The sequence below is a fragment of the Opisthocomus hoazin genome, chromosome 2 (assembly GCF_030867145.1).
Source record: "Opisthocomus hoazin isolate bOpiHoa1 chromosome 2, bOpiHoa1.hap1, whole genome shotgun sequence".
Taxonomy (NCBI): Eukaryota; Metazoa; Chordata; class Aves; order Opisthocomiformes; family Opisthocomidae; genus Opisthocomus; species Opisthocomus hoazin.
In genome coordinates this window covers 77,860,242-77,881,915 of record NC_134415.1, presented here as the reverse complement: position 1 = coordinate 77,881,915, position 21,674 = coordinate 77,860,242, and the positions used below count along the sequence as shown (strand labels likewise).

Sequence of the window (21,674 nt, the reverse complement as noted above, 5' to 3'; positions counted from 1 at the left end):
AAATATGTAATTCTCTCAAATGTAATGCTTCAAAATCAAGATTTGCTGAAGTCAAGTACAAGATTAAATTCACTCCTAAACAGAGAAAAGCTGTATCTCTCAACATATTCAAGTGCCTGGGCACTTTTTATTTTTAGTGAAGATCAAACACTACAAGGAAATCTCCTAACAGAGAGAATTACCAAGCTGACTTACAGTCTGCATGAAAAACCTGTGTAGAGAAGTCCTGTGCACTGTGAAGCCCCACTTAAACTGTACCTCAGAAACATAAATAATACCGAGGCATTCTCCGTCTAATTCCTGCAGCTCCTTCAGGGTACAAACCAAAACTATACTGAGGTGATGAAAGTTTGACTTAACTTCGATTTAGGAACTCTGTGTTCAGAGATACCTTCCAAAATTATGCCTTGCATAATCTGCTCAGACACTTGGAATGCCCTATAATCTTCAGACTTCTGGCAAAGCTACTTTTAGCTGTTTCAAGCTCTGCTTTTGCACATGGCCAGGGCATGATTGCTGCGGTTTGCTGGGTTGAAGTGCTGGGCGTGTTTCTCCTTCTCATGGCATTCAGGAGCCACAAACTAGACCCTGTCATTCCTTATGGGAAAACTGCAGTTGAATCATCTCTGGTGAACTGAGTTAGCAGTGAAGTGCATCAACAAGGTTTGCTTTTGCAACTTCAAAATCACAGAGATGTTGAATTTCAGGCATGTCTTGGGTGCCTAAATCCAGACCGGAGGTGAGTTTCGGGGCATGCTGTTCCCTACAGTGGCTGTCTTTTTGGCTGGTTTGGATACCTGGGGTCAGCTTTTGGGATTAATGTGTGTGAGCACCATCTCTCCCTGTTCAGCGTAAATGGAATTTCAGCACATGACTTAGCGATGTGAATACATCCTGGAGATGAACGCTCAACTTCTAGCCATCACTGGACAATAAAACCGGCAGAAACCACTAGTGGTATTGTATGCGGTGCCCTACAAATGAAGACAGTAGCACTAAGGGCACTTGAGTACAGAGCATCCTCACAACCTCCATCCTGCAGGTCCCAAAACACACCTTAGCACTTTATAGTAAGCTAGTAAAAAGAAAATTCCAAGTGTATAATGAGTTGCAAGAAGGATGTAGGTTTGATCAAGACATTGCTAAGGCCCCGAGGCCTGTAGGTCTGTACCTTGAGATCCTGGGGCTCTTCAGAGGTCCAGGTTGGGTGTGTGCTTTGGCTGTGCCTTCTCTTCGAGTCGGGCTTAGAGCTAGCAGTGATTCATCTCCCTCATTCATGTTCTGGTCCTTGAGGGAAGGACCCTGGCAAAGAGCTTGGGAGGAAGCCCCAGGCTGCTTGCTCTGAGCACCAGCATTTTGCCTTTAGCAGTGGCTGTTCCGTGGTGCTTTGAAAGAGGATGCAATCTTGAATCCCAGAGCCAAAGCAAGGACAAATGACATGAGGCCAAAGTCCTGTTTTGATCAAACTCCATATAAATTAGAAGAATAGTTATACTAGAGGATGTGAACATCTGTGAGCCCTCTGTGTAGGTATGTTTTGGTAAGATACTCTGGGTAGCACTTTACCAGACCCTTCAAAGTAGAGTCATCTCTGGTGTGGAAATACAGTAACCAGCAAGATGACACAGACACAACGGAGATGCAGAATACATTACCAGTGTGAAAACTAGCAGAAACTCAGTGGGGACTGGGTCAGGACAGGAGGGACGATCCTGTTCCCGTAAAAAAGTCTTTCACGTCTTTAAGCGCCATCAGAGTGCCACGTTGGGAATCATGTGGTGTGAATGAACACAAAGGTGATGTCTCCACCCAAAGAAAGCTTGGAGACCCCTGTTTAAAAGAAGGTGCAGGGCACAACAGTGCCTACATTCATCCTGCCCAGACGTTTGAGCTGTTGGAGTCTGGGGTTTGAGACTTCCTCAGGGGCAATGGGAAGAGCGCTAGTGCCTGGGATGGTTCAACCAAACAGGCATCCAAATTATCCCGCCAGGTAGGTGACTGGGAGCACCCCCTTCCTCCCAGGGCCACGGGTGTCTGATGGCTGATTCAGACATCTCTGGTCTCTGGGAGATCATCTGTAGACCATGCTGTGCTGAGTTTTGCTTGCCTCTGCTGTACGAAACTACAGACAGTACCTGTACAGTTTTTAGCGAATCTGGCATCCCCGTAGTAACCCGGAGCGCATCGTTCGCACTTGAACCCGGTGGTGTGGTGCAGGCAGTTGCGGCACTGGCCGGTCACTTCATCACAGTCTTCAAAAATCAGGTTTGGGTCCGAGTTGCCACTGCAGTCACATTTTTTACAAGTGCTTCCAATTAGCAAAGGGTTCCCATAGTAACCGGGGGCACACCTGAAAGGAAGAGCAAGCCCAGTGGTGACGAGCAATGACATTCCCATCTGTGGTACTGTTTTTTCTCTGACCTCATTTATGTCACCAGGAATTGATGACGATCTGCAGCTACTAATAGACAGAAGGCAAATTAGGAGCTGTATTCCTGCAGAGGCTGTTTTGTGCTCTGACCTCAATAGGTACAGTTATATTTTTTTCCCTTCTAGAACACTCCTGGTATCTCAATCACGCCAGCCTGCGTTATTGTTTTTTCAGTGTGTCTTTAGCAGTAAAATGATTTGTTCCCCATTGTTTTAAAATCTATGATAGAATGACCTTGGCAGAGAGGCAGCTCTAGTGTTTATTTTGATCTCTTTCAGCTTTGGATCTCACCAACTATATTGTGTTATATAGGAAACTGGGGTAAGAGACTACATTTCGTGTTGCTGAAACTCAGAGGAAGTTCAGACCTTAATTCCATTATAATACATGTAACAAAGTACTGACCAGAAATGGTAAATACTTCTATGGTGAGGCATTGGGATGGTTTCTGGATTTTGAAAAACAGAACAGGCACTGAACTAGTCTCGGATTTGTTTGATGTTAGCCTGCTGGCTGTGGGCTAAAGGCTGAGAGCAGCCACCAGCCCAGGACGGGAGGATTCTTCTGCCGGTTTACAGAGGGTGAGAGGGAGGTGGGTAACGAGGACTCCAGGGGTGGCCTGAAATGGGTCCAAATTGCTTTTCATATATTGTCACATTTGGGAAGCATTTCAGCTGAAAGCTTGCTAGATCTTAAAATGGAAGAGATGTTGAAACTATAGTGAGTTTTGAAAGTCTAGACAAACCAGCAATACCTGACACTCCTGGGTGACCCTGAGCTAAGACAAGAGGTAGCAGATTTGGTGTCATCGTTTGGAAAGGAGAGGGTTTCAGTTAAAGGAGTTTCTGCTGGTCGCAGGGAGTGTGCTTAATCCCATGAGCTAGAGAAACTTTTGCAAAACAACCAGCGAGGCGAACAGAGCGAGCACGAGAGTTGGCATGGAGCAGCTCGTGGGAGCAAATCCTTGAGCAAGGGTGTTACTGGAGGAGCTGGCAGCTGGAGCAGCACAGGGCAGCGGCTGATGGACTGGAGGGGACAGCTGACAGGACGAGGGCACCCCACGGCATTCATGGTGTCACTGTGGGGTGGCAGGAGGGTCCATGACCCAGCAGCTGGGGGAGCAGAGATCAGGGACTCATACCTCCAGACTGGGAATGAAGAGTTACTGTGGGGGGCGGGGGATAACTAGCGGGTGTAGCAACTTCTCACTGAAGAAACTGGAGGACTGAATAGCTGTTGCAGTGATTTAGATAAGGAGTAGTTATTTCATCCTGTTTTATCACTCCACTGTCCTTGTCTTTTCTCCCATCCATAAAGTCCTGTTTTAAGATGCTGTTTGCTCTGCTCTTTGTGGGTGGGGAGGGTGAGCTTTCAGGCAGTTTAATTTAATTTTTGCAGATTTCTGGCTGGGGACCTGAGCTGAGGTCTGTTGTCTCCTAAAGCCTGAACATAGTCAAATCCAGGTTCTGCTAAGTCTGAACAATGAAAATGTGCGAGATCTGATAAGAGCTTCCAGTTTTGATCTGTTCCTACATTTGCTGGTTTTTTTTAGTAAAGAAAGTAATTTCCTCAGTGCTGCTTTGTTCATGTTCCAGTCCTGAGCCCCCACAGTAAAAACATATAAAATTTTAAGCCTCTTAATATAAACCACTTGGCTGCATCAAATACTGCCTTTGCCAATGGCAAAGGCTCTGTTTGTCTCTTTGCAGCACTGCCAGAATCTTTGGTGTAGATCTTATCATTTGGGTGACCCAGATGTAAAGAACAGAAGTGTGATCTGGAGTTCTGTGCACCCCTTGAAGGACTGTGACTGTGACATGGAGCATAATGAGTGTGATTTAGCTGACTTTGGTGGAGTCACTTCCCATTCCCACGGGGGTTAGAGCAGGCAGTGATGGGTAATGCTACTATTTAGTCATGCCAGAAGTCTTGCCAGAATTCTCTAATATTTCAGCCAATGTGAAGTTGTAGCATTTTCCCAAAGTTCAGAATTTCATTATGTTTATGACATTTGAACAAGACATCCCCCCCATGTTGTTTTTTTTTTTTTTAATCTATAGAACCATTTGATTTTTTCTGAACTCTCAAAATCTTACAAAGTTGCTTTTTCATTTTCTGTAGTTCAGTATTTTCCAGATGATTGTCTGTCTAATGTGCCTGCCAAGTCACTGAAGTCATTGAGCTGGGGTAAGACCAGCGATTTGCTTACAGCTATCCAGCTCTGGCTTTCATTCAGCATCTACCAAAGACTGCATGCTATTCCCAGCAGGTCCATAGTGCCTGCCTTCTCATCAGGGCAAGGTGATTTTTTTCTTTTTTTATTTTCTGATATATACCATTCAGTTCACTTGCCAGAAATGTAGTGGGCAGTTCCTCACATCCTCACAGATATATTTTGTAAGTGCTGCTTTTTATGACCATCTGACTCACTTTTATTAGCCATATCTCCTCATCTGGAGTAGCTGTCTAAAACAAATAGAAACTTTTAAAGCCAAATATAAATGTGTCACCTTCACTTTCCTCTTCCCTTTGCTGCTCAGTGCATCTCATAGGGGTGGACTGTGCTTGGCCTCTTTTGAATAGTTGGTAGCACATGAAAAGAGCAGAGACAGCTGGGTGGAAACATACTGCTGCATCTCTGTGCTTTACAGTCTGAAAAAGTAGCAGCCTGCAGTAAATATCTTTTGCTCTGTTGTATCAATAAATGGCTCTTTGTTGCTAGCGAAGAGTATTTCCTCTTCCCTAATAAAGATGCTAAGTTATTGTTCTTTCATTTTACAGCCATATTTGCTTCCTGTAATTATTGGTGAGTAAGAAATTAACTTCCTCTGCCCTGGCAATGCCAAAGAACCTTTTTCCTCTGTTGACTTTGGACACTAAAGTATCGTTTCTTCAGTTATGTTTTTTAACATTTGCATGTTATCAAAGCCTGGATCTCATTTGCCACTACCTTAATGCTTTATTGCTGGAGTCCAGGAGCAAAATGTTTCATTCCTAAATTTTGAATTGGGAAGCTTGTTTTCTCAGTTCCTTAGCAAATGTGTCTGTGATTTCACAACACCATTTGGCGGCAAACATAAGCTGGATAGATTTGTGCCAAGCCCCTGCAGCAGCACAAGAAAGCCTCCTACACGAGTATCAGAGGAGATGGAGCAGATTGCCTCGCGGTGTGCTGCTCTGGATATCCCACACGCTGCCTGTGGAGGGGTGTCCTGCAGCTCGCTGCCCCGCAGCTCCCGTCACTGACTGCTGCGGAGAGCTGGGATGGTGGGTGGTGAGCAGGACGTAGCCTTCCTCTCCTGGGGATGTGAGCTGCTATTTGGGCTGCAGGGAGGGACAAGACCAATGCCCCTTGTTGCTGAGGATCGCCTAGTCCTGCCAGCGCGACAGCTGCCAGTGGGAGCAGGGAGTGGTGGTGGTGCCCAGCAGCAGTGTGTGCGAGGCAGGGACTTGCTCTTCAGCCAGTGGAAAGGGACAAGCAATACCTTTCTCATTAGTCTTTGGAATGCTTTTTGTCGTTTCTGATACAGATGGGAGTAGGAGCCGACCAGAAGGAAAGTCCCATTTGCCACTGCTTGCCACTTACTCCAGCAGTTAGTCAAGGACTTGACGTGGTGACTGGGACAGGCTGATTCTGTAGCTTTTCTAACCCATCTAGGCAGCTTTGCCTTCCCTGAGACAGATGCACTGTGCCAGGCTGGGTAGTGGCTGTTAGAGAACAAAGCTGATGCTGTTTTCTGCTGTTACTGTGTCTGCTACTCGTTTCATAGGACTTGATTTGCTTGTAGTCTAGATTGACATTTTAATAACCATTAAGAAACCCCACTGACCTTTTAATTGTCTGCTTTATCCTTTGTGTATAAACCTGACATTTTGGAAGAACAAAAGAATACAGCCATAGGCCTGGAAACAAGGATGGTTTTTTTTTTGTTTTTGTGCCATCTGTCTAAAGGGATTTTGCTATTGCTCTCACCATGTTAGTGATGCGGAGGTAATATGCTGATGTTTTTACATCATCTGTAAGGGCAAAAGCCTTCACTTTTCATTTTACCTTTTTCATATTGATTTCTCTTTGCATCATAAGCATCCCCTTTCTCCTTTCTCTGACAGTTATGTTAAGTATCATTTGAATTCAAGACTTGTCCATTAATGACTGTGAACTGAAGTCTTAAATACTTCAGGGGCTTTAAGGAAAAAACAAATGAGGTGTTCAGGAAGCCAGTGTCTGAGCTGTCCTATACCCCTCAGTCTTTGTGTTAGAGCTGTTTTAGTTTATTGGCTGCTCAAAGAGAATTTCTGAATTGTAATCAGGCCTCTGACATTCATTGAAAAATCATCCATGTGTGTTCATGGCAAGTAGGATGGCCCTTTATGAGATAGGAGAGTAAGTTATATTTCTGTTGTATAGCTCCATTTATTTGTGTACTTTGCTATTTAGAGGATGTTTACTGGAAATTGTTTATGGGCATAAGGCAAAATTGAAAAGCAGCACTGGCCTATGGTTGTTTGCTTGACTTTATTGAATTTTGTCTGTGAAGTACATTTAAAATTTGACTAAAAAAGCTGTATCTGCTCAGTAAGAATTTGACTAGATAATGCATTTTCTCCTTTGCTTTTGAAAAATTTATTTGGTAGAAGCCTGCTATATGTTTTAGAGTCGTGAATTTTAGGAGACATCTATGTGGTAGTTATTTTTCACTTCAGCTGCTCTTTCTGATCTGTATTTTTTACTTTGATTCTTCCTTTTAGGAAGATCACCACATAAAGGTACACAAAGTGCAAGTACTTGATCAAAATACATCAGATGTGCACGTCTGTCTTACTCTGACATGTCTCGACAGCAAGTTCTTACGGTTTTTAGTAGGAATTGAATGAGATGCTTTAACAGACGTGATTCAACCTGATGAAAACACAGGCACAGGATTTCTCCTCTGTGTGGGAAGATTCCCTCAAAGACTTCTGGACTTCAGTATTGTTGACCAGTAAGTCATCCCATTAGTTTCTTACCTTTCGCAGTTGGGTCCTGCATAGTTTTCCTTACAGACACAGCGCACGCTTCCACTTTTTCTGTAACAGGAGACTGCAAAGCTGGAATTTCATTAGAATGAATAGTTAGAATAGCAGGCAATGGCAAACACTTGGGAGTATTTCTTTATTACGTTATAGACATTTGCTTCCAGTGTGAGCTCTGGCTCTCAGTTACTTATTGCTGAATAGGTATTCTTATGCTCTGTATGTTATTTACATTATACTCCTTGTTTAGTCTTTTAAATTAGTGTAGAAAACACTAATCAGTATATAGCACTATGTAGCTTTATAAATACAAATACATAGAAGTACCTGTCTCACAGTGTAGACCAGACACACCTGCAGGTTTTGATACACACATTTTAGATAAAGGACTTAGGATAAATGTGTATGTCATGTGAACCCAATTGCTTCCTGTTTCTTATTCTAAGGTGTGAAATATTGCTTATGAAGGACACTGCAGTGAGCACTGCAGGAATGTAGCCTCTGGAATGGGTGCAGCAGTTTCCTATGCAAATCCTACAGTTTTCCTCAAATCCAATCTGGAAGTATTCAGTGATCTCAGTGATGCCATCCTCATTTACAGTAACCATGGCTGCTCTTCCATCTCTCTGAGTAAGCTGGAAAGAGTCTGGGGCCTCTTTCGAGACTAACATGCCAAGTAGTGATACTGATTGTAGTAATTTTCACTGCTGTGATTCTAAATCATGGATTCTTTTGCTTTTTTATGTTTTCAGAGTTTAACAAACGTATAATTAAATATGAGACCCAAGGAACAGCATCAGCCAGATGTGAAAAGTACAAACTATACATTTCAAACACAGTGATGGACATGGCTAAAATACATTTGCAGGAAAAAGACATACAGTCCTAAAGATGTTTCCAGTTAGTTTGCAATATATGTCAGTAAATTCCTGCCAGCACTGGAATGCGATGAGAGTAGTGAGTGACAGCAGTTGCCAGCTGCAGGCCCGTGTTTGCTAAAACACAGGTCCCGAGTCGTACGGTGCTGAGCAGCTGTGGCCAGGCTGCATCCCTTTCGCACAGAGGGACAAAAGACTCAGGGCGATGGGAAAGAGCATGATCCAGGCACTGCTTGTTCCAGGAATAAGCAGTGTTGAGAGGTGACAAGAATTCCTGGGTAATTTCAGTTCCCACCAGCATTTCTCAGCTGGTGGGATAACCAGGGTCAAATAAATCTGTGTCTGGATCTGTGCTGTCTCAAAATATTTCATACAACAAGAGAGAACATAAAATTGGATTTTTCTCACAGAATTCACAAATTAACTTCAGTAAAGCTTTTTTGAGAACTTATTGAGAAAATCATAACAGTTTGGCAACCTTCCTCTTCTTTTACAGAGGCTAATTCCTTCACGTAGTTGAAAAACCACATTGTGGATTTAAGTTATTAAAGAAGACTGAAGCCTTTCTGAGGTTTTATATCTTTTAGGGGAAAAAAATAGAATTCCCTCAGGTTTGAAAAGAAGTAACATCTGCTGGACTGTGAAGCAATCTTCCTCCTCCTTTTTTTTATTCCAAAGAGATGACATTACTTCATGTGTAAAGTTCAAAGGTTATTCCAAAAGTTCCCAGGGTAGCAGATATGAAGATAGTCTGGCCAGAAAATGAAGAGACACACAGATGGATTGCAAGAAAAAATATGTAACTGATGAGCCTGTCAGTTTATAGATTTGGTCACTTTTTCTAGCTATTATGAATTCACTGGCTATTTCCAAAGTAGAACAGAGTACAAACTAACATATTTTGGATGTTCTTTATTTAAGGCTTTTAATGCTTCTCTGCTTTCTGGTAGTTACTGTTTTGCCTTAATATAAATGGAGTAGGATTAATGGAGGAAAAATTTAAAAAAAAGAATGGTTGTTCTTTGGGTTTAGTTATGCAAGGCTGAATGTTGCTCAATCGTTATTATATGCCTGTTGCAGCCCCAGCTGAAGGCTATTGCTATGGTCAGATCTCTCTCATGCAAGAAGCTGAATAGGCCATCTCTGCATGTTTTTTAGATAGGGATATGAGGCAAATTGGGATCAGATATTCCTTAACTATTGTCTTAAGGACTTTTCTGAGGAAAAATGAAAAATTGAAGTGGATTTTTACTGGGGTAGTTTTAAAGGAGCGACATATCATAGAGCATTGAATATCCTGAGATGGAAGGGACCCGTGGGGATTGTCAAGTCCAGCTCCTGTGTTGCTGGTAATGCTGAAGCATCTGCATTCAGGCCCCTTGCAACTTTTGTTCCCCCTTCCTGATCCCAGGCTGCTTGTTTTGGGTTCAGGGCTTCCTTATTTCTAGTGGTCTGGAATAGGAGAGGCAGATGTCTGTCGCAGAAGGGCTAAGGAACGTGTTGAAGCAGGGAGTGTTCCTTGGCCTCTGCACCCATCTCCCATAGCACTGGCAGAGGCAGTGCCTGCTTGTCCTGCCACACCAAGCTCTCCTGGATGGGCGGGCTGGCCGGCTCCTGGCTGTCTCGGGGCACTGCTGCAGAGTCCCACATGCCGTAGGACTGGAGAGTGGGCTGGGTGAGTGCAGACCCAGCCGTGCTCTGTCAAACTGCGCTGTAGGGAGGACAGACGAGACCTTGCTTGACTGACCATGCTTAGTAGGGACTGGGCCTTTTGCATTAGTGCCTCGGGCATGTGCAGCCCACGTTGTGGTTGAGAGCTGCTTCTTACACTGAAGTGGCTGCTCTGTGCCTAACAGGTTAAAAAAAAATCACTTTCCTTTGCTAAGGAAAAAGCACTGCTTCCGACTGTTGTATTTCTACTATTTCTGGCATTACAGCCGCTACTGAAACTGGAGGAAGCGGTCTGCTTCGTCTGTGAGCTCACTCACTCCTAAACCTTTTTACATGTGAGCAAAACCAGGTTCTTCCCCTGTCTCTGGAGGATTTTGTCTCTAATCCAGGCAAAGCTGCATTTTTTCAACAATAGCTGTTTTCCACCCCACGTCCCTGTTCACGCGTCTGCAGCTCGTTGTGAAAGCCGAGAGGTGATCTGCAAGAGTTTGGCTGGAGCAATTTTGCTCCTTTGCCATTTTGAGCCTGTGCCACTGAGCAGCTGAGCAAAATGCAGCTCATCCCACCTTAAGGCTGCGTGAGAAATCCTATAGCAACAGCAAACAAATACAGTGAGGAAATTCCCCTTTGCTGAGAAATCTTGCTGAAAGTGAAATGGGAAACAGCACACGGGGAGTAGGTAGCTTTAACCCACAGGCAAGTATTTACCAGCGTCTCCTCTGTGCCCTATGGTGGGATTTGCATAGATGCCTCTCTCCTAGAGCACAGACCTCAAGCAAGAGGAAGCTGATAATTTCTTTCAGCTGCGTTACTGGCGTGCCACCAAGAGTTTCTAATAGTTGAGCATGGTTTGTAGTTATTTGTTTCTTTTGAATGCACAAAGTGGATAACAGCTGGAGCTCTTTGTCTTGGTCTTGGTTTTCTGTCAGGCTTCAGAGTTTCTTACCCAAAGGTAGCTGGGCATCAGCTGAAGGGCACCGTACCTGTCACAGGGTCCTCCAGCTCCTTCCTTTTAACTGTTTCTGTAATAACCAGATCCAGCCGCTGTTGGCTCAGGAGACTGCCAGGCTACGCTTTTCTGTAGCATAAGGCTATGCTTTTTTGACCTCCAGAGGTCATGGATTGATCTTTCTGTCTGTCTGTCTCAGCCACATACATCCGTGATGTCACCTTCCTAGGGAGTCGGTCTTTGAAAGATTCTTAAAAGACAGCTGAATAATCTCTCCTACATAAAAGAGGGAGAACTTGAGTTTGCTCAGATATTTTCTCCTCCCACTTGGTAAGAATTGATATGAGCGCTTAAAGATATTTTACACCTTCTGAAAGAAATTGTATTTCCTGTGGTTACAAATGTAAACAGCTGAAGTCCTCTTAGTTTCCCGCGGCTGGCAAGGGCAGCAGCCTTTGTCTCCTGCATCCAGGAAGGGATGCTGACCCCACCTCGGAAAGGTCCAAAGCCAGCCCAAATCAAAGGGAAACACAGAGTCTTTACGTACTTGGCAAGCGCTGGCAGGGGGCAGGGGCAGGGCTGGCAGAACGTGGGCACTCCTCTGACCACATCGCCAATGAAGCCGTCCAGACACTGCTCGCAGTGCTGTCCTGTCGTGTTTCTCTGGCAGTCCTTCAGTAGAAAGAGAGAGAGTGGTGAAAGTTAAACAGAGGTGCTGCCTAATTCAGAAAGAAACCGTTTCGCTGAAGACTGGGCCAAGCAGGATAGGGGCTGATGCCAGGCCCTGACCCTTCAAGGCATCGACAGATGCAGCCAAATCAGCTAGCACGGCTACGAGTAAAAACGCTATAAATGATTACACTGGCCAGCCACCAAGTGTTGGCAAGGTGTGGTACAGGACAAAACAGACACATGTGCCTGCCAGGTGCTGGAGCAGAAGCAGCACTGCCTGTTGTCAGAGATGTCAGGGGTACTCAGGTGCAGCCGGCAGCTCTGTTTTGAATTTCATGTGCCAGCAGGGAAAAAATCCTTTTACTGGTACTAAAACAGAATGAAAAATACCTGCTGGTAAATACTATCAACAGATTTCAGCCTAGATACAGGTTTCAGTGAGGCTGCTTCTTGGACTCGATGACTGGAAAACAGCATCAGGGGAATCTGCAGGCAGATCATGGCTAATACACCAGTGGCTCAGAGGTTTTTCTCCTGAGATGAAAAGTGCTACAGCATGAAGGGATGTGTTATCACTACACCTTGTTCTCAGCCTTAAAGGAGGTCTACTTAATGGAGGGAAGAAGCAGAAGTCTTCTAGTAGTGCTCTCTCTATAAAATACAGAGAAACTGTCACTCACTTTGTAAGCAGGTTTCATCTCCACAGTTTAATGTTTGTAAGGAAATATGCTTCCTCATGCAGAGGCAAATTGGCCACAAGCTGATATTGTTGGGGTTCCATGGAAGTAAATCAAGCTGTGGTAATTAATATGGAATATTTGTTCCAAGATATTTCATAATGCTGGGTACAAAATTGTGCCTCATAATATTTTCAATTAGAAAAAAAAGTCAAGATTTGCTGTAAATAATTCTAAATAGAATTTCCAAGTCCTACAAGCTTAAGTAAGTGTTGTTATATCGTTTGATTTACAAATGGATACACTAAGATGCCACAGGTTATGTGGGCTCTCCCCTAGGCACATGGCAAGGCAGTGGGTCACTGGTGCAGTGCATAAACACTACTCCTGCACGCTGCAGGATTCCTGCAGACTCCTGTCCCCCCTTCCATTTCAGCAAAATACCCAGAAGTTTCCATCAAAAACTCCTAACCTTCCAAATTCTAGCTGTCTTGCTGAAGTATTTGAAAAGAGTATGAAGGGTGCAGAAGTGCTTTTATTTCTTGCAGCTGTGCAATGAATTTTGCAATGTCCCTGAATCAGAACTCTCCAATTACACCACTTTGAACCAATACAGTACAGATGCAAATAGCTATGCAAGGCCTGAGGCAGCAAGGAGTCAGCTCCATGGCAGAAATATGTGGAGAACTACTCTGTCAGTGCAGATTTGCTGTGGTTATGAGCTAGGATGTTTGATTTTCTCCTCTTCTGATCTGAAAACTATGGACTATGGAACTGCAGACTGATGGAAACTATTTCCACCGCTGGTAAGATGACAGCATCTATAGTAAAGAAGAAGATCTCTGAGTGCATGACTAAGCATCATTTGAGTCAGGAACTCCTGCTTTACTAACCTGCTGTATAATGGTGCAAACAAGCAAGTGTATGAAGGGGAACCAGAGGACGTGACATATCTGGACTTTCAAAAAAGCCAACTAAGTTTTCAGGGGACTTGAAGAAAGTTTCTTTTATGTACTGAAAGCTGATAAAGGCTAGGAAGCAATGGGTAGGATGTAACAGTCACTTTTCAGAGCTGGGGAGAGTCACTATGCTGGTCACCTAGGCCTTGGTGCTGAGGCCAGTTTTGTTCTGTGTTCACCAGTGTCTTACAAACAAAGACCAAAAGCACCAGGGCTGCTCAGCTGGGAGAGAAAGGCTGGCAGGGGGTGTGTTTGGGTTACATAAAATCACAAAGCTGGTAAAGAAGCTGGATGTGGGACAATAGTTCACCTGAATCTGTAATACAGAGCTGAGGGGCACTGACTTGGAAAGGTAGTTCTCTACACAGAAGGCAAGAAACTGCTGCAATCTGCTGCCAGGAGGTGACAGCATTTGCAGGGACAAAAAGGGGTTTCCTAGATAAATTAATGGGCCACAGATTCATAAATAGATTCAAAAAGGATTCAGGAGATGGATGCTGGTGGAGTATGAAGCAGAGACTTCAGAAACAGGCCAGGCTAGGTGCCCTCCCCAGATAGCATCTCCTATCACCGCTTCTGGAGACCCAGTATGAGGTCCTGCAGAGGACCTCTTGTGCTACGCTCAGAGTTGGCGCAGGTGCTAGGAAGTGACCGTGGTGCCCCAGTTTATTCACCAGCAGTCATTTAATCCCACCACAGAAGTCACTGTGCTGTCAGCAGCTGGCAGTCCCTGGAATAACAGGGAAGCTGGGTGTGGGATTTCAGGAGCACTCTCTCTGTGGCTGGAGCTTCTTCAGCAGCACCAGCCTGGGGGACGGTGAGCTCAGCTTCCAGATGGTTCATCATCAGCCAGTCCCTACAGGTTTGAAGCTCACTTTCTGCTCCAACTGTGGTGTGTTCTTTGAAGAAAAGAGTATGAGAAGAGAGGAATGCGATTAGGGAAGATGTTTAATGAAAACAAATAGTCAAGTTTCACTGCCACAGGCATTGCTAAATGAGTTTTGTATCTGAGTATTATAACTCTGATTTAGTGGCAGAATTTTGTCCTGGCAACATTGATTTTTATTTTTTTTTTCGGTGTGTGGTTTTTTTTGGTTTTGTTTTGGTTTTGATTTTGTGTTCGTTTTTTTTTTTCCTAAGTCTGTGTTCAGATATCATCAATCTGCATTGAAAAGTGTAATTTCAGTATGCATACTCACCCTTGTGAAAACACATCTGATGTTTTTTTAGCCAATATTCCTCATTTGAATCCCATTAAACCTGCCAGTTAGGACTCATTAATTTAGTTCATATCATTTTTGATTCTAGATGACTTTGCTTATATTGCTGCATATTTTATAGTCATACGGAACCTGTTGCATGGCAATTATTTATTTCTACAAAGGTGTGATTTGGCCAAAGAACCCTACAGCAGGTAGAATACGATAAGGAAAGGAAAAATGTCAATTTCTTTTTCCATGGATCTTTAAATAGATTAAACACCAATAGCTGTAGAGCTAAAAGTGGTTTTTCATAGCAATATTTTTTGTAAAGAAAAGAGTATTTAGTATACGGAAAACCAGAACGTTATGTTAACTAAGTGTTAATTAAAGCATTAACTAAAAGGCTCTAACATACAGAAAGCTTGACAAAGAGGAAGAGGAGGAGGAAAGAAATTTGGTGAGAGCAGAGAGGCTGAGAGCAAATGAGGGCAGAGTGGTAGGCAGCCGCTGGGGAGATGTCCAGATCTCGCACGCTTCTCTTGTGAGAGTGCCCTAACCGCGAGGCACACGGTGCGACCCAGAAGGCACTGGAAGCCTAACGCAGTTTTAAAAATAGTTTGCATTTCTCATAATTCAAAGAAAAAGTCGTTTTAAAGTACCACAAGAGAGAGATGAAAGCGTGGGCACTGAGCGCTCAAAGAGAAAGAGCAGTCCTGTGTCTGAAGCACTGGCGGAGGCCTCAGGTGGGCTGCAGTCAGCTGTAGCCTTCATCACACTCTTCCTTTGTGCTCTGAGCAATTCACTTCACCTCTTTTGTCCTCAGCTCTCCAAACAACACATGGGTATTATCAGCATAAATCCGTTATTGGTTTCAAAGCTCAGATACTGTTGTGATGAACAGAGCATGGCAGCAGGGGAGCTGATGTTGCTCCTTAAATCTGCAGTGTTTTTCATCTTCTTAACCAAAGGGAAGTGCTAAAAGGCCCTTTTACTCCAAAGACCCTGTTAGCTGAGTGCTTACGGCACTTTTGTAGTTTTTCTCCAGTTAGTGATTATGTAAAAGTGGCTGTAGCTTATTTAACAAGTCAGAACTCCTGGGTATTTAGAATCATATTTTTACAGTGATAAAAAAAGTGTCCTTATATTCTATGTTCCATTAGCTTGCATCTCCAGTGAAACTGCTGACTGCAATAAGCCTGTGAGACATCTCTGAAGGCAGGAAGGACACCTTCCCTGCAGCTCACGGGTGATTCTCAGCGCTGGGTGGCACCGCTTTGATAGTTTGAGAAAAGTATTTAGCTTCTGAGTGGGTCACTTCTAACAGAGAAGCAATGATGAGGAAAAAAATGGAATTCCATTTATGGCAATTTTTGTGAAATTGGATTTTAAAGAAGTGCTCTGCTGTAAGAGTTGCAAGGGCTACTCTTGGTCCCGGTATTTATATATGCTTTAGAGTGAAAGGTGTCGTTTATGGTTCATGTCATAAATCAGATGTGATTGCTCATGGCACTCCCTGCCTTAGTGGTTTGTTCAAATGTACTCACAAAATTGCAGAAACATGAACTGCTATTGGTGTCTACTTTTTCAAATAAAGAAACTCAATATACAGTTTTTCGCTCGGTTTCTTTGAAAAAAAAAGGAAGACTGGCATAAAAATCTCTAGAAAATGCTCAGTGATATGTATCTTAGAACATCAAACACTGAAGTTTAGCAGAAAATTGCTGCCTGTCTTTCTACAGAACAGAATGAGACAAGGTAGAGGTCACAAAAACAGGTACAACCATGCCGTCAGAAGTATCATGACTAGGCTTTAATACTCTGCTTTTTGTAAACTATGCTTCAAATTACTGTAAGTTAAAATTCTAAGCTCAATTCTTTGCATACGGCCGTGTTAATACAACCTTTATTTTCATAAAACAAAAGTCAAGGCGGAGGTGTCCCTTCCTCATGGACACTTCAGCTTCAAGGGGTGTAATCCTATGTAATAGCAGCCTGGCTTCAAAAAGCTGCTATATGAGGATAGAGCATGTGAGAATTTATCCATCAGTACACCAGCAGCACCTTGTCAGATGACAGAGTGGCTGGCATGTATTTTCCTGTGTTAGAAAACGCCTTCGCTGATCCTACTGCTCTGCTCTCACTAAATACCATCAATCAGGGTGAGCACTTCTACCTGGCCCTTACTGTAACTGTCTATACACACATGAAAAGTACATGAAAAGGAGCTATGGGGGGATACTTGGGAATGGTTGTCAGCACTGAGTTCCTGTACTCATCTGCTTGGAGCGTAAAGCTGGAACCGCTGCTCTGAGACAACCAGATGTTGTGTGGTGGAGTTCTGCTCAGTAAATATGCTTGTGCACAAATAGTAATGAAAAGTTTGTTGATTCTCTTCAGGCAATGCTACTAGGACAAGCTTCCCAGCAAAGAAACAAACATGCTTTTCTGTAAATGTGTATAACTGAAAATCTAAGAGGTTGGAATCTGCCCCACCTGAACTTAGGAACCTGAACTTAAGAAAGAAGAGCTCCTCTAATGGTCTTCAAAGGCACCAGCTTCATTAAACATGCCATTAGGCAGTTATTTTAGGGAGATTACTTCATCGGATGGCTAACATGTAGCACAATTTAGGCAGACAGAACCTCCTCCAGAGGAAACTGAGACAGCAGATCGGTTTTCTCTCTACCCTCTGGAGTTAAATGAGACAGACAGGAGGACATGCCACAGAGTGGTGCAGAGCACCTGTGCTAGGCACCTAGTGCTGGATGGTATGGGGATTCTCCAGGGCAAAAAAAAATGGGACCCAGCCCTACTTCCAGTGAAGTCAGTACAACCAAAAAACCAAAAAGAATCCTAGAGTCTGAAATATTCTCTGTGAAACCTGGAAGTGTCCTCAGACCCTGGTTAGGAATTCTGAATATTACTTTGCAGCTGAAACCAGTCTTTGTTACAATATAGCAGGAACTGGGTTTTTTCCCCCATATTCTTCTGAGAGATAGTCTTGTAACAATTGTTAATGCAGAAAGATCGCACAAGGATAAATAAATTATATGGATAAAGAGGTGCAAGTGCGTTACATTGCTGTGCAGTCTGTCTGTATTGCTGTGCCAGCAGAGATTGGCCTGAGCTATAATATCTGGATGTAGACTTAGACTTCCCCAAATCTGGGAGGTGCTCTCTTATTTGAGGTTACAGAACTGCATAGCATTGCCCATGCCAGCATGCCAGAACTTACTGCTGTCCCAAAATAACAGTAGTAAAAAAAAAAAAGTACTTCAGCATAATGACTTGAAAGCCAGGAGATATACATGTTTTATCTTTTTCTTCTTTGAAATTTATGATTTCAAGCCTTCTCTCTCCAGCCACTGTGGATGAGATGCAGTGTCAGTTTTCAGAATTTCTTATGGAAGAAGCAGATAAGGCACTAAAGAGAAACACTAAGTATGGTGCAACTTTTACTGAAGTAAAGACAGCTGTCAATCTGAAATAATGAAAACGGTAATAAAACTCAGTTCCTGATCCAGTTTGGGTGAACATACCCCCTCTATGCCAAGGTTTTGGTTTGCAGAACTTGTCCTGTATTAATGAGTAAAGTGGGAGGTGATGTCTTGGCAAAATCACCTGGCCCTCTACTTTCTCAGTCCATTGCTTGTCTTGGCTTACTGTGGGAAAAGCGTCTGAGCACGCGTGAGAGCAACGGCAGCCCTTCCTCGCAGTCTTGGCTCGACTTCCTACGTGTCTCTCGTGTAGGCTGCGCGGGGGATGGAAACAAAGTGCTCGCATGGTGGGGGTCACTGTTGCAACTTTTCAATTGTAGAACAGTTAGGAAAACAACTGCTAAGTTAAAACGTAGTGAAGAGGGAGGGAAATACCTACATCTGAGAAAATGAGTTTATTAACATTAATGCTTTTGACAACTAATGCATACCATCACACTCTGGAGAAGAGGTGGTCTGGATTTCACCACCAGATTGTTCTGATTAGCTTTCCAAACATGTATCACCAAGGTCACTATAGATAGATGTAGTCCATCTTCATAGAAAGAAACAGCGAGCTGTAAGCTACAAGGCGCTTCGTGAAGCCAGAAGTACCTAATAAGCTGGAGAGTTTTGCTAGCTCCCTGCTGCTTTTTGCTCATGCTTGATGGATGGTTGTAGATCCACTGGCGATTCTCCAGACCTGCCTTGGCAATCATGTGGAACATACTATCCTCTCGGGCAGAGCTGCCAAATCCATTCCAACCTTTCCACTCAGCTGTAAACCCAAACGCTTAAACACAAATCGCTTACACGACAATGTGCTCTACTGTAAAAGATTCCATAAAAGGCTGGAAAGGATACCAGCGAATTTATTCTCCCCACTGTTAGGATCCTTTGGTCTTTCTTGTTCCAAAAAAGTCTTATTTATTTATTTATTTATTTATGAGTAATCTTCTGATGCCTTATATACAAACTGATCAAATATATGGGACTGAGTTGATAACAAAACACTTAGAGATTTTTAGGTAGACACCAACAAATTTACCCTTCACTTTGTGCTATAGTGCTCTCTTCAGACTTGCTTATTCTGCTCTATGTGTTGTCATGTATTTATGGAGATTTGACTTCCATTAACAGTAGAAACATCAGGAAGGACACTGATAATTCAGTTCAACAAAAATTTTGTGTGGATATGCAGCTTTGTAATTTTAAATCCTTTCAACATTCCAGTCCATTTTACTGTGTTCTGGAGTCATTGCCATAGTACATTGTAGTCACCTCAAGCAACTTCCTTCCCTAGTGTGTGCAATCAATTTTTTTATTATGGTAAAGCCCTGCCCATTATACTACTTGCATACAGTATCAGAGCTCATTGCTTTAGACAAGGTGTTTCACCTTCATGTGCCACTCACTTCAGAGCTGACCATCAGAGCTGCTCTGACGTTCTGCTCAGCTGTCAAGTCATTTGAAGTCCACTCCTGTGTCTGAATTTTCAGATGTTGAACCCTCAAAGGAGGCACTCGAAAGAAACAGCTCAGCTGTGGATTGCGGGTGAGGTAGGGTCTGGGGATGGTGAAGGAGGCACATCTTATTAGCAGGAAAACCTAATGGGCTTTATGCAGGAGAAATGCATACCACTGTCTGCAGACTGCCACTTGCAGCGGTTAGTTTCACCCAGTTAACATCACATATATGTATGTTTCCAAAATCAAAAGCTAGAGGGTCCTACAAGTGATTTCCTTTTCTTCTCTTAGCTATGATTGAGAAGGTTATGTTAAAAGTCCAAAGTCTAATATCAGTACAAAGGGTTGGTGTTTCTTCCTCTATTAGCCTTACATGCAACACCAGACAATGTCTTTGAAATTAAGAATTATTGAACATCTGTATCATATTATATAATAAATGGAGCTTACACTGTGCTGGATGCTCTTCTTCTAACACTTGGATGATTTTCTGTACTGAAATAATGGACCGAGTGGCTCTTCAGTTTTAATCACAGGACAACATGATTGATTTCTGCATCAGTTTTATGTGGACATCTATGCAAGAAGGGTTCTGTCTGCAATAATTTCTTCTGTCTGACTACTTAATGAGATTGTTGATTCATTGATTGTGTCATTCAATAAGCTTTTAAAGACTTGTGGATTTGATTTACACTCTATGAATAAGCTGAGAGAAGTTTTGAAGCAGAACCCTAAGATAGATACTTATGTTAGCAGAAATAAAAAATGTAAGTACTTTCCCCTAAGGCATCATTAGTAGGGGTTTAATTTTGTTTGATTTCAGATTTGCGGCAGAGGCCAATGAAAATTTCATTAATTTGTATGCTGTGGGAACTACAGTCACCAAACTGATTTGGAGGATTTGCATAATATGAAGGTCTTGGAACACTGTGTGGAGTCTGACCCTTATATTTCATCCCTTTTGAAGTAGAGTACTTCTTCATTTTCGTATTGCCTTGTTCATTTATTGAGTTCTTGTAACTTAGTTATTATTTCAACTACAAAAAATAATTATCCACCAGCTGAACACAGTGTTATTAGTACTTTTATGTTGTCTTCTGTCATTGTTAGCGGAGTTAACTTTAAAAAATGCCTTAATTTTATGTTTAAATCATTTTGCTATGTGAATAAACATGTAGATATAGAAACTTTTAGGTTTGGTGAACATTGGTTCTTCTAAAGATCTTCTGCTAAGGGCATTCCGTAACATCTATGACTGTGTGGTGCCAGTGGAGAGTCCATAAGTGATAAAACTTTAGAACAGTGTTGCATCTCAGAGGCAGGGAGATAGCAGGTTTATACTGACAGAAGCGGAGGATAACAACTATAATAATATGGCATAAATACAGAATCTCTTTTTTTTTTTAACAGCCTATTCAAAACTAACTGAATGCAGAAAGTCTCATGTCTTGCTGTCAGGTGTGGTGCTTACCACCACAAGAATTATTGGAGTAATTTGCCTAAAAATTTGAGGACAGAGAAGATATAGTGAGCTTCCAATACCATGTGGTCCCATCTCTTTGCAGAAACTCCCAGCCACGTAGGTACCTAGTCCTCTCTGGCCCCATCCTCAGCCCTCAGCAGGCTTTGGCCGGATCCATTCCTGTACTTCTCCAGAATGGTCCTTAGGGAGGGCTGTTTTGTCCGCTGATTCTAATACAAATGGTATTATCAACCATCAGGTCTCCTTTTCCCAAATAACTTGCATTCATTCATTCATCTAACATGCTTCTTCCTGCTGTAATTCAAGTTACATCTTTCTTTCTCTAAGCTGTTCTTCTCCCAGGCTTTCTGTCATGTTTTGCAGTTTACCAATTTCATCAGTCTTCCGATATTCCCTGCAAATTTCCACATCCTCATATTGCAGTCCCCATTGTCATCTCTGGTTCTGTTTTACGCTATCAAACCTTCAAAACCCCTTTTCATTCTGCTCTTTCCTTGCACCACATGCTTTCCCTCTCCCTTTCATTCTTATTTCACTTAAGCCTTTTTGCTGTTCCTCTTTATTCAGAAGTAAATGGCCTAAGCTTAATGGCTTATTAAATCATTCAGATAAGCCATCAAATAGCTTATTTGAACTCAAGCACTAAACTGGGATTTATCTCTTAGTTTTGTTCTTTACTACCTGATCAGTTCCGAGAGTTTAGAATCCCAGAGAAATGCCAGTCAGGAATGCACATATACTTTCAGATTATTTCCTGCTGATACGGTAACTTTGGTTCTGTTTTTTTTTTCCCCAAC

General features: G+C 42.8%; 1 protein-coding gene across 1 annotated transcript in view; it reads right to left on the bottom strand.

Annotated features, from left to right (window-relative positions):
• The window catches only part of LAMA4 (laminin subunit alpha 4), a 105,044-nt gene that overhangs the window by 57,723 nt on the left and 25,647 nt on the right, over positions 1-21,674 (bottom strand). Inside the window, exons 3-5 of the mRNA XM_009938093.2 lie at positions 11,490-11,614; positions 7,439-7,519; positions 2,136-2,350 (exon numbers count right to left, since the gene is read on the bottom strand). Of these exons, the coding sequence (XP_009936395.2) occupies positions 2,136-2,350; positions 7,439-7,519; positions 11,490-11,614 (421 nt within the window). The remainder of the gene's footprint in view (positions 1-2,135; positions 2,351-7,438; positions 7,520-11,489; positions 11,615-21,674) is intronic.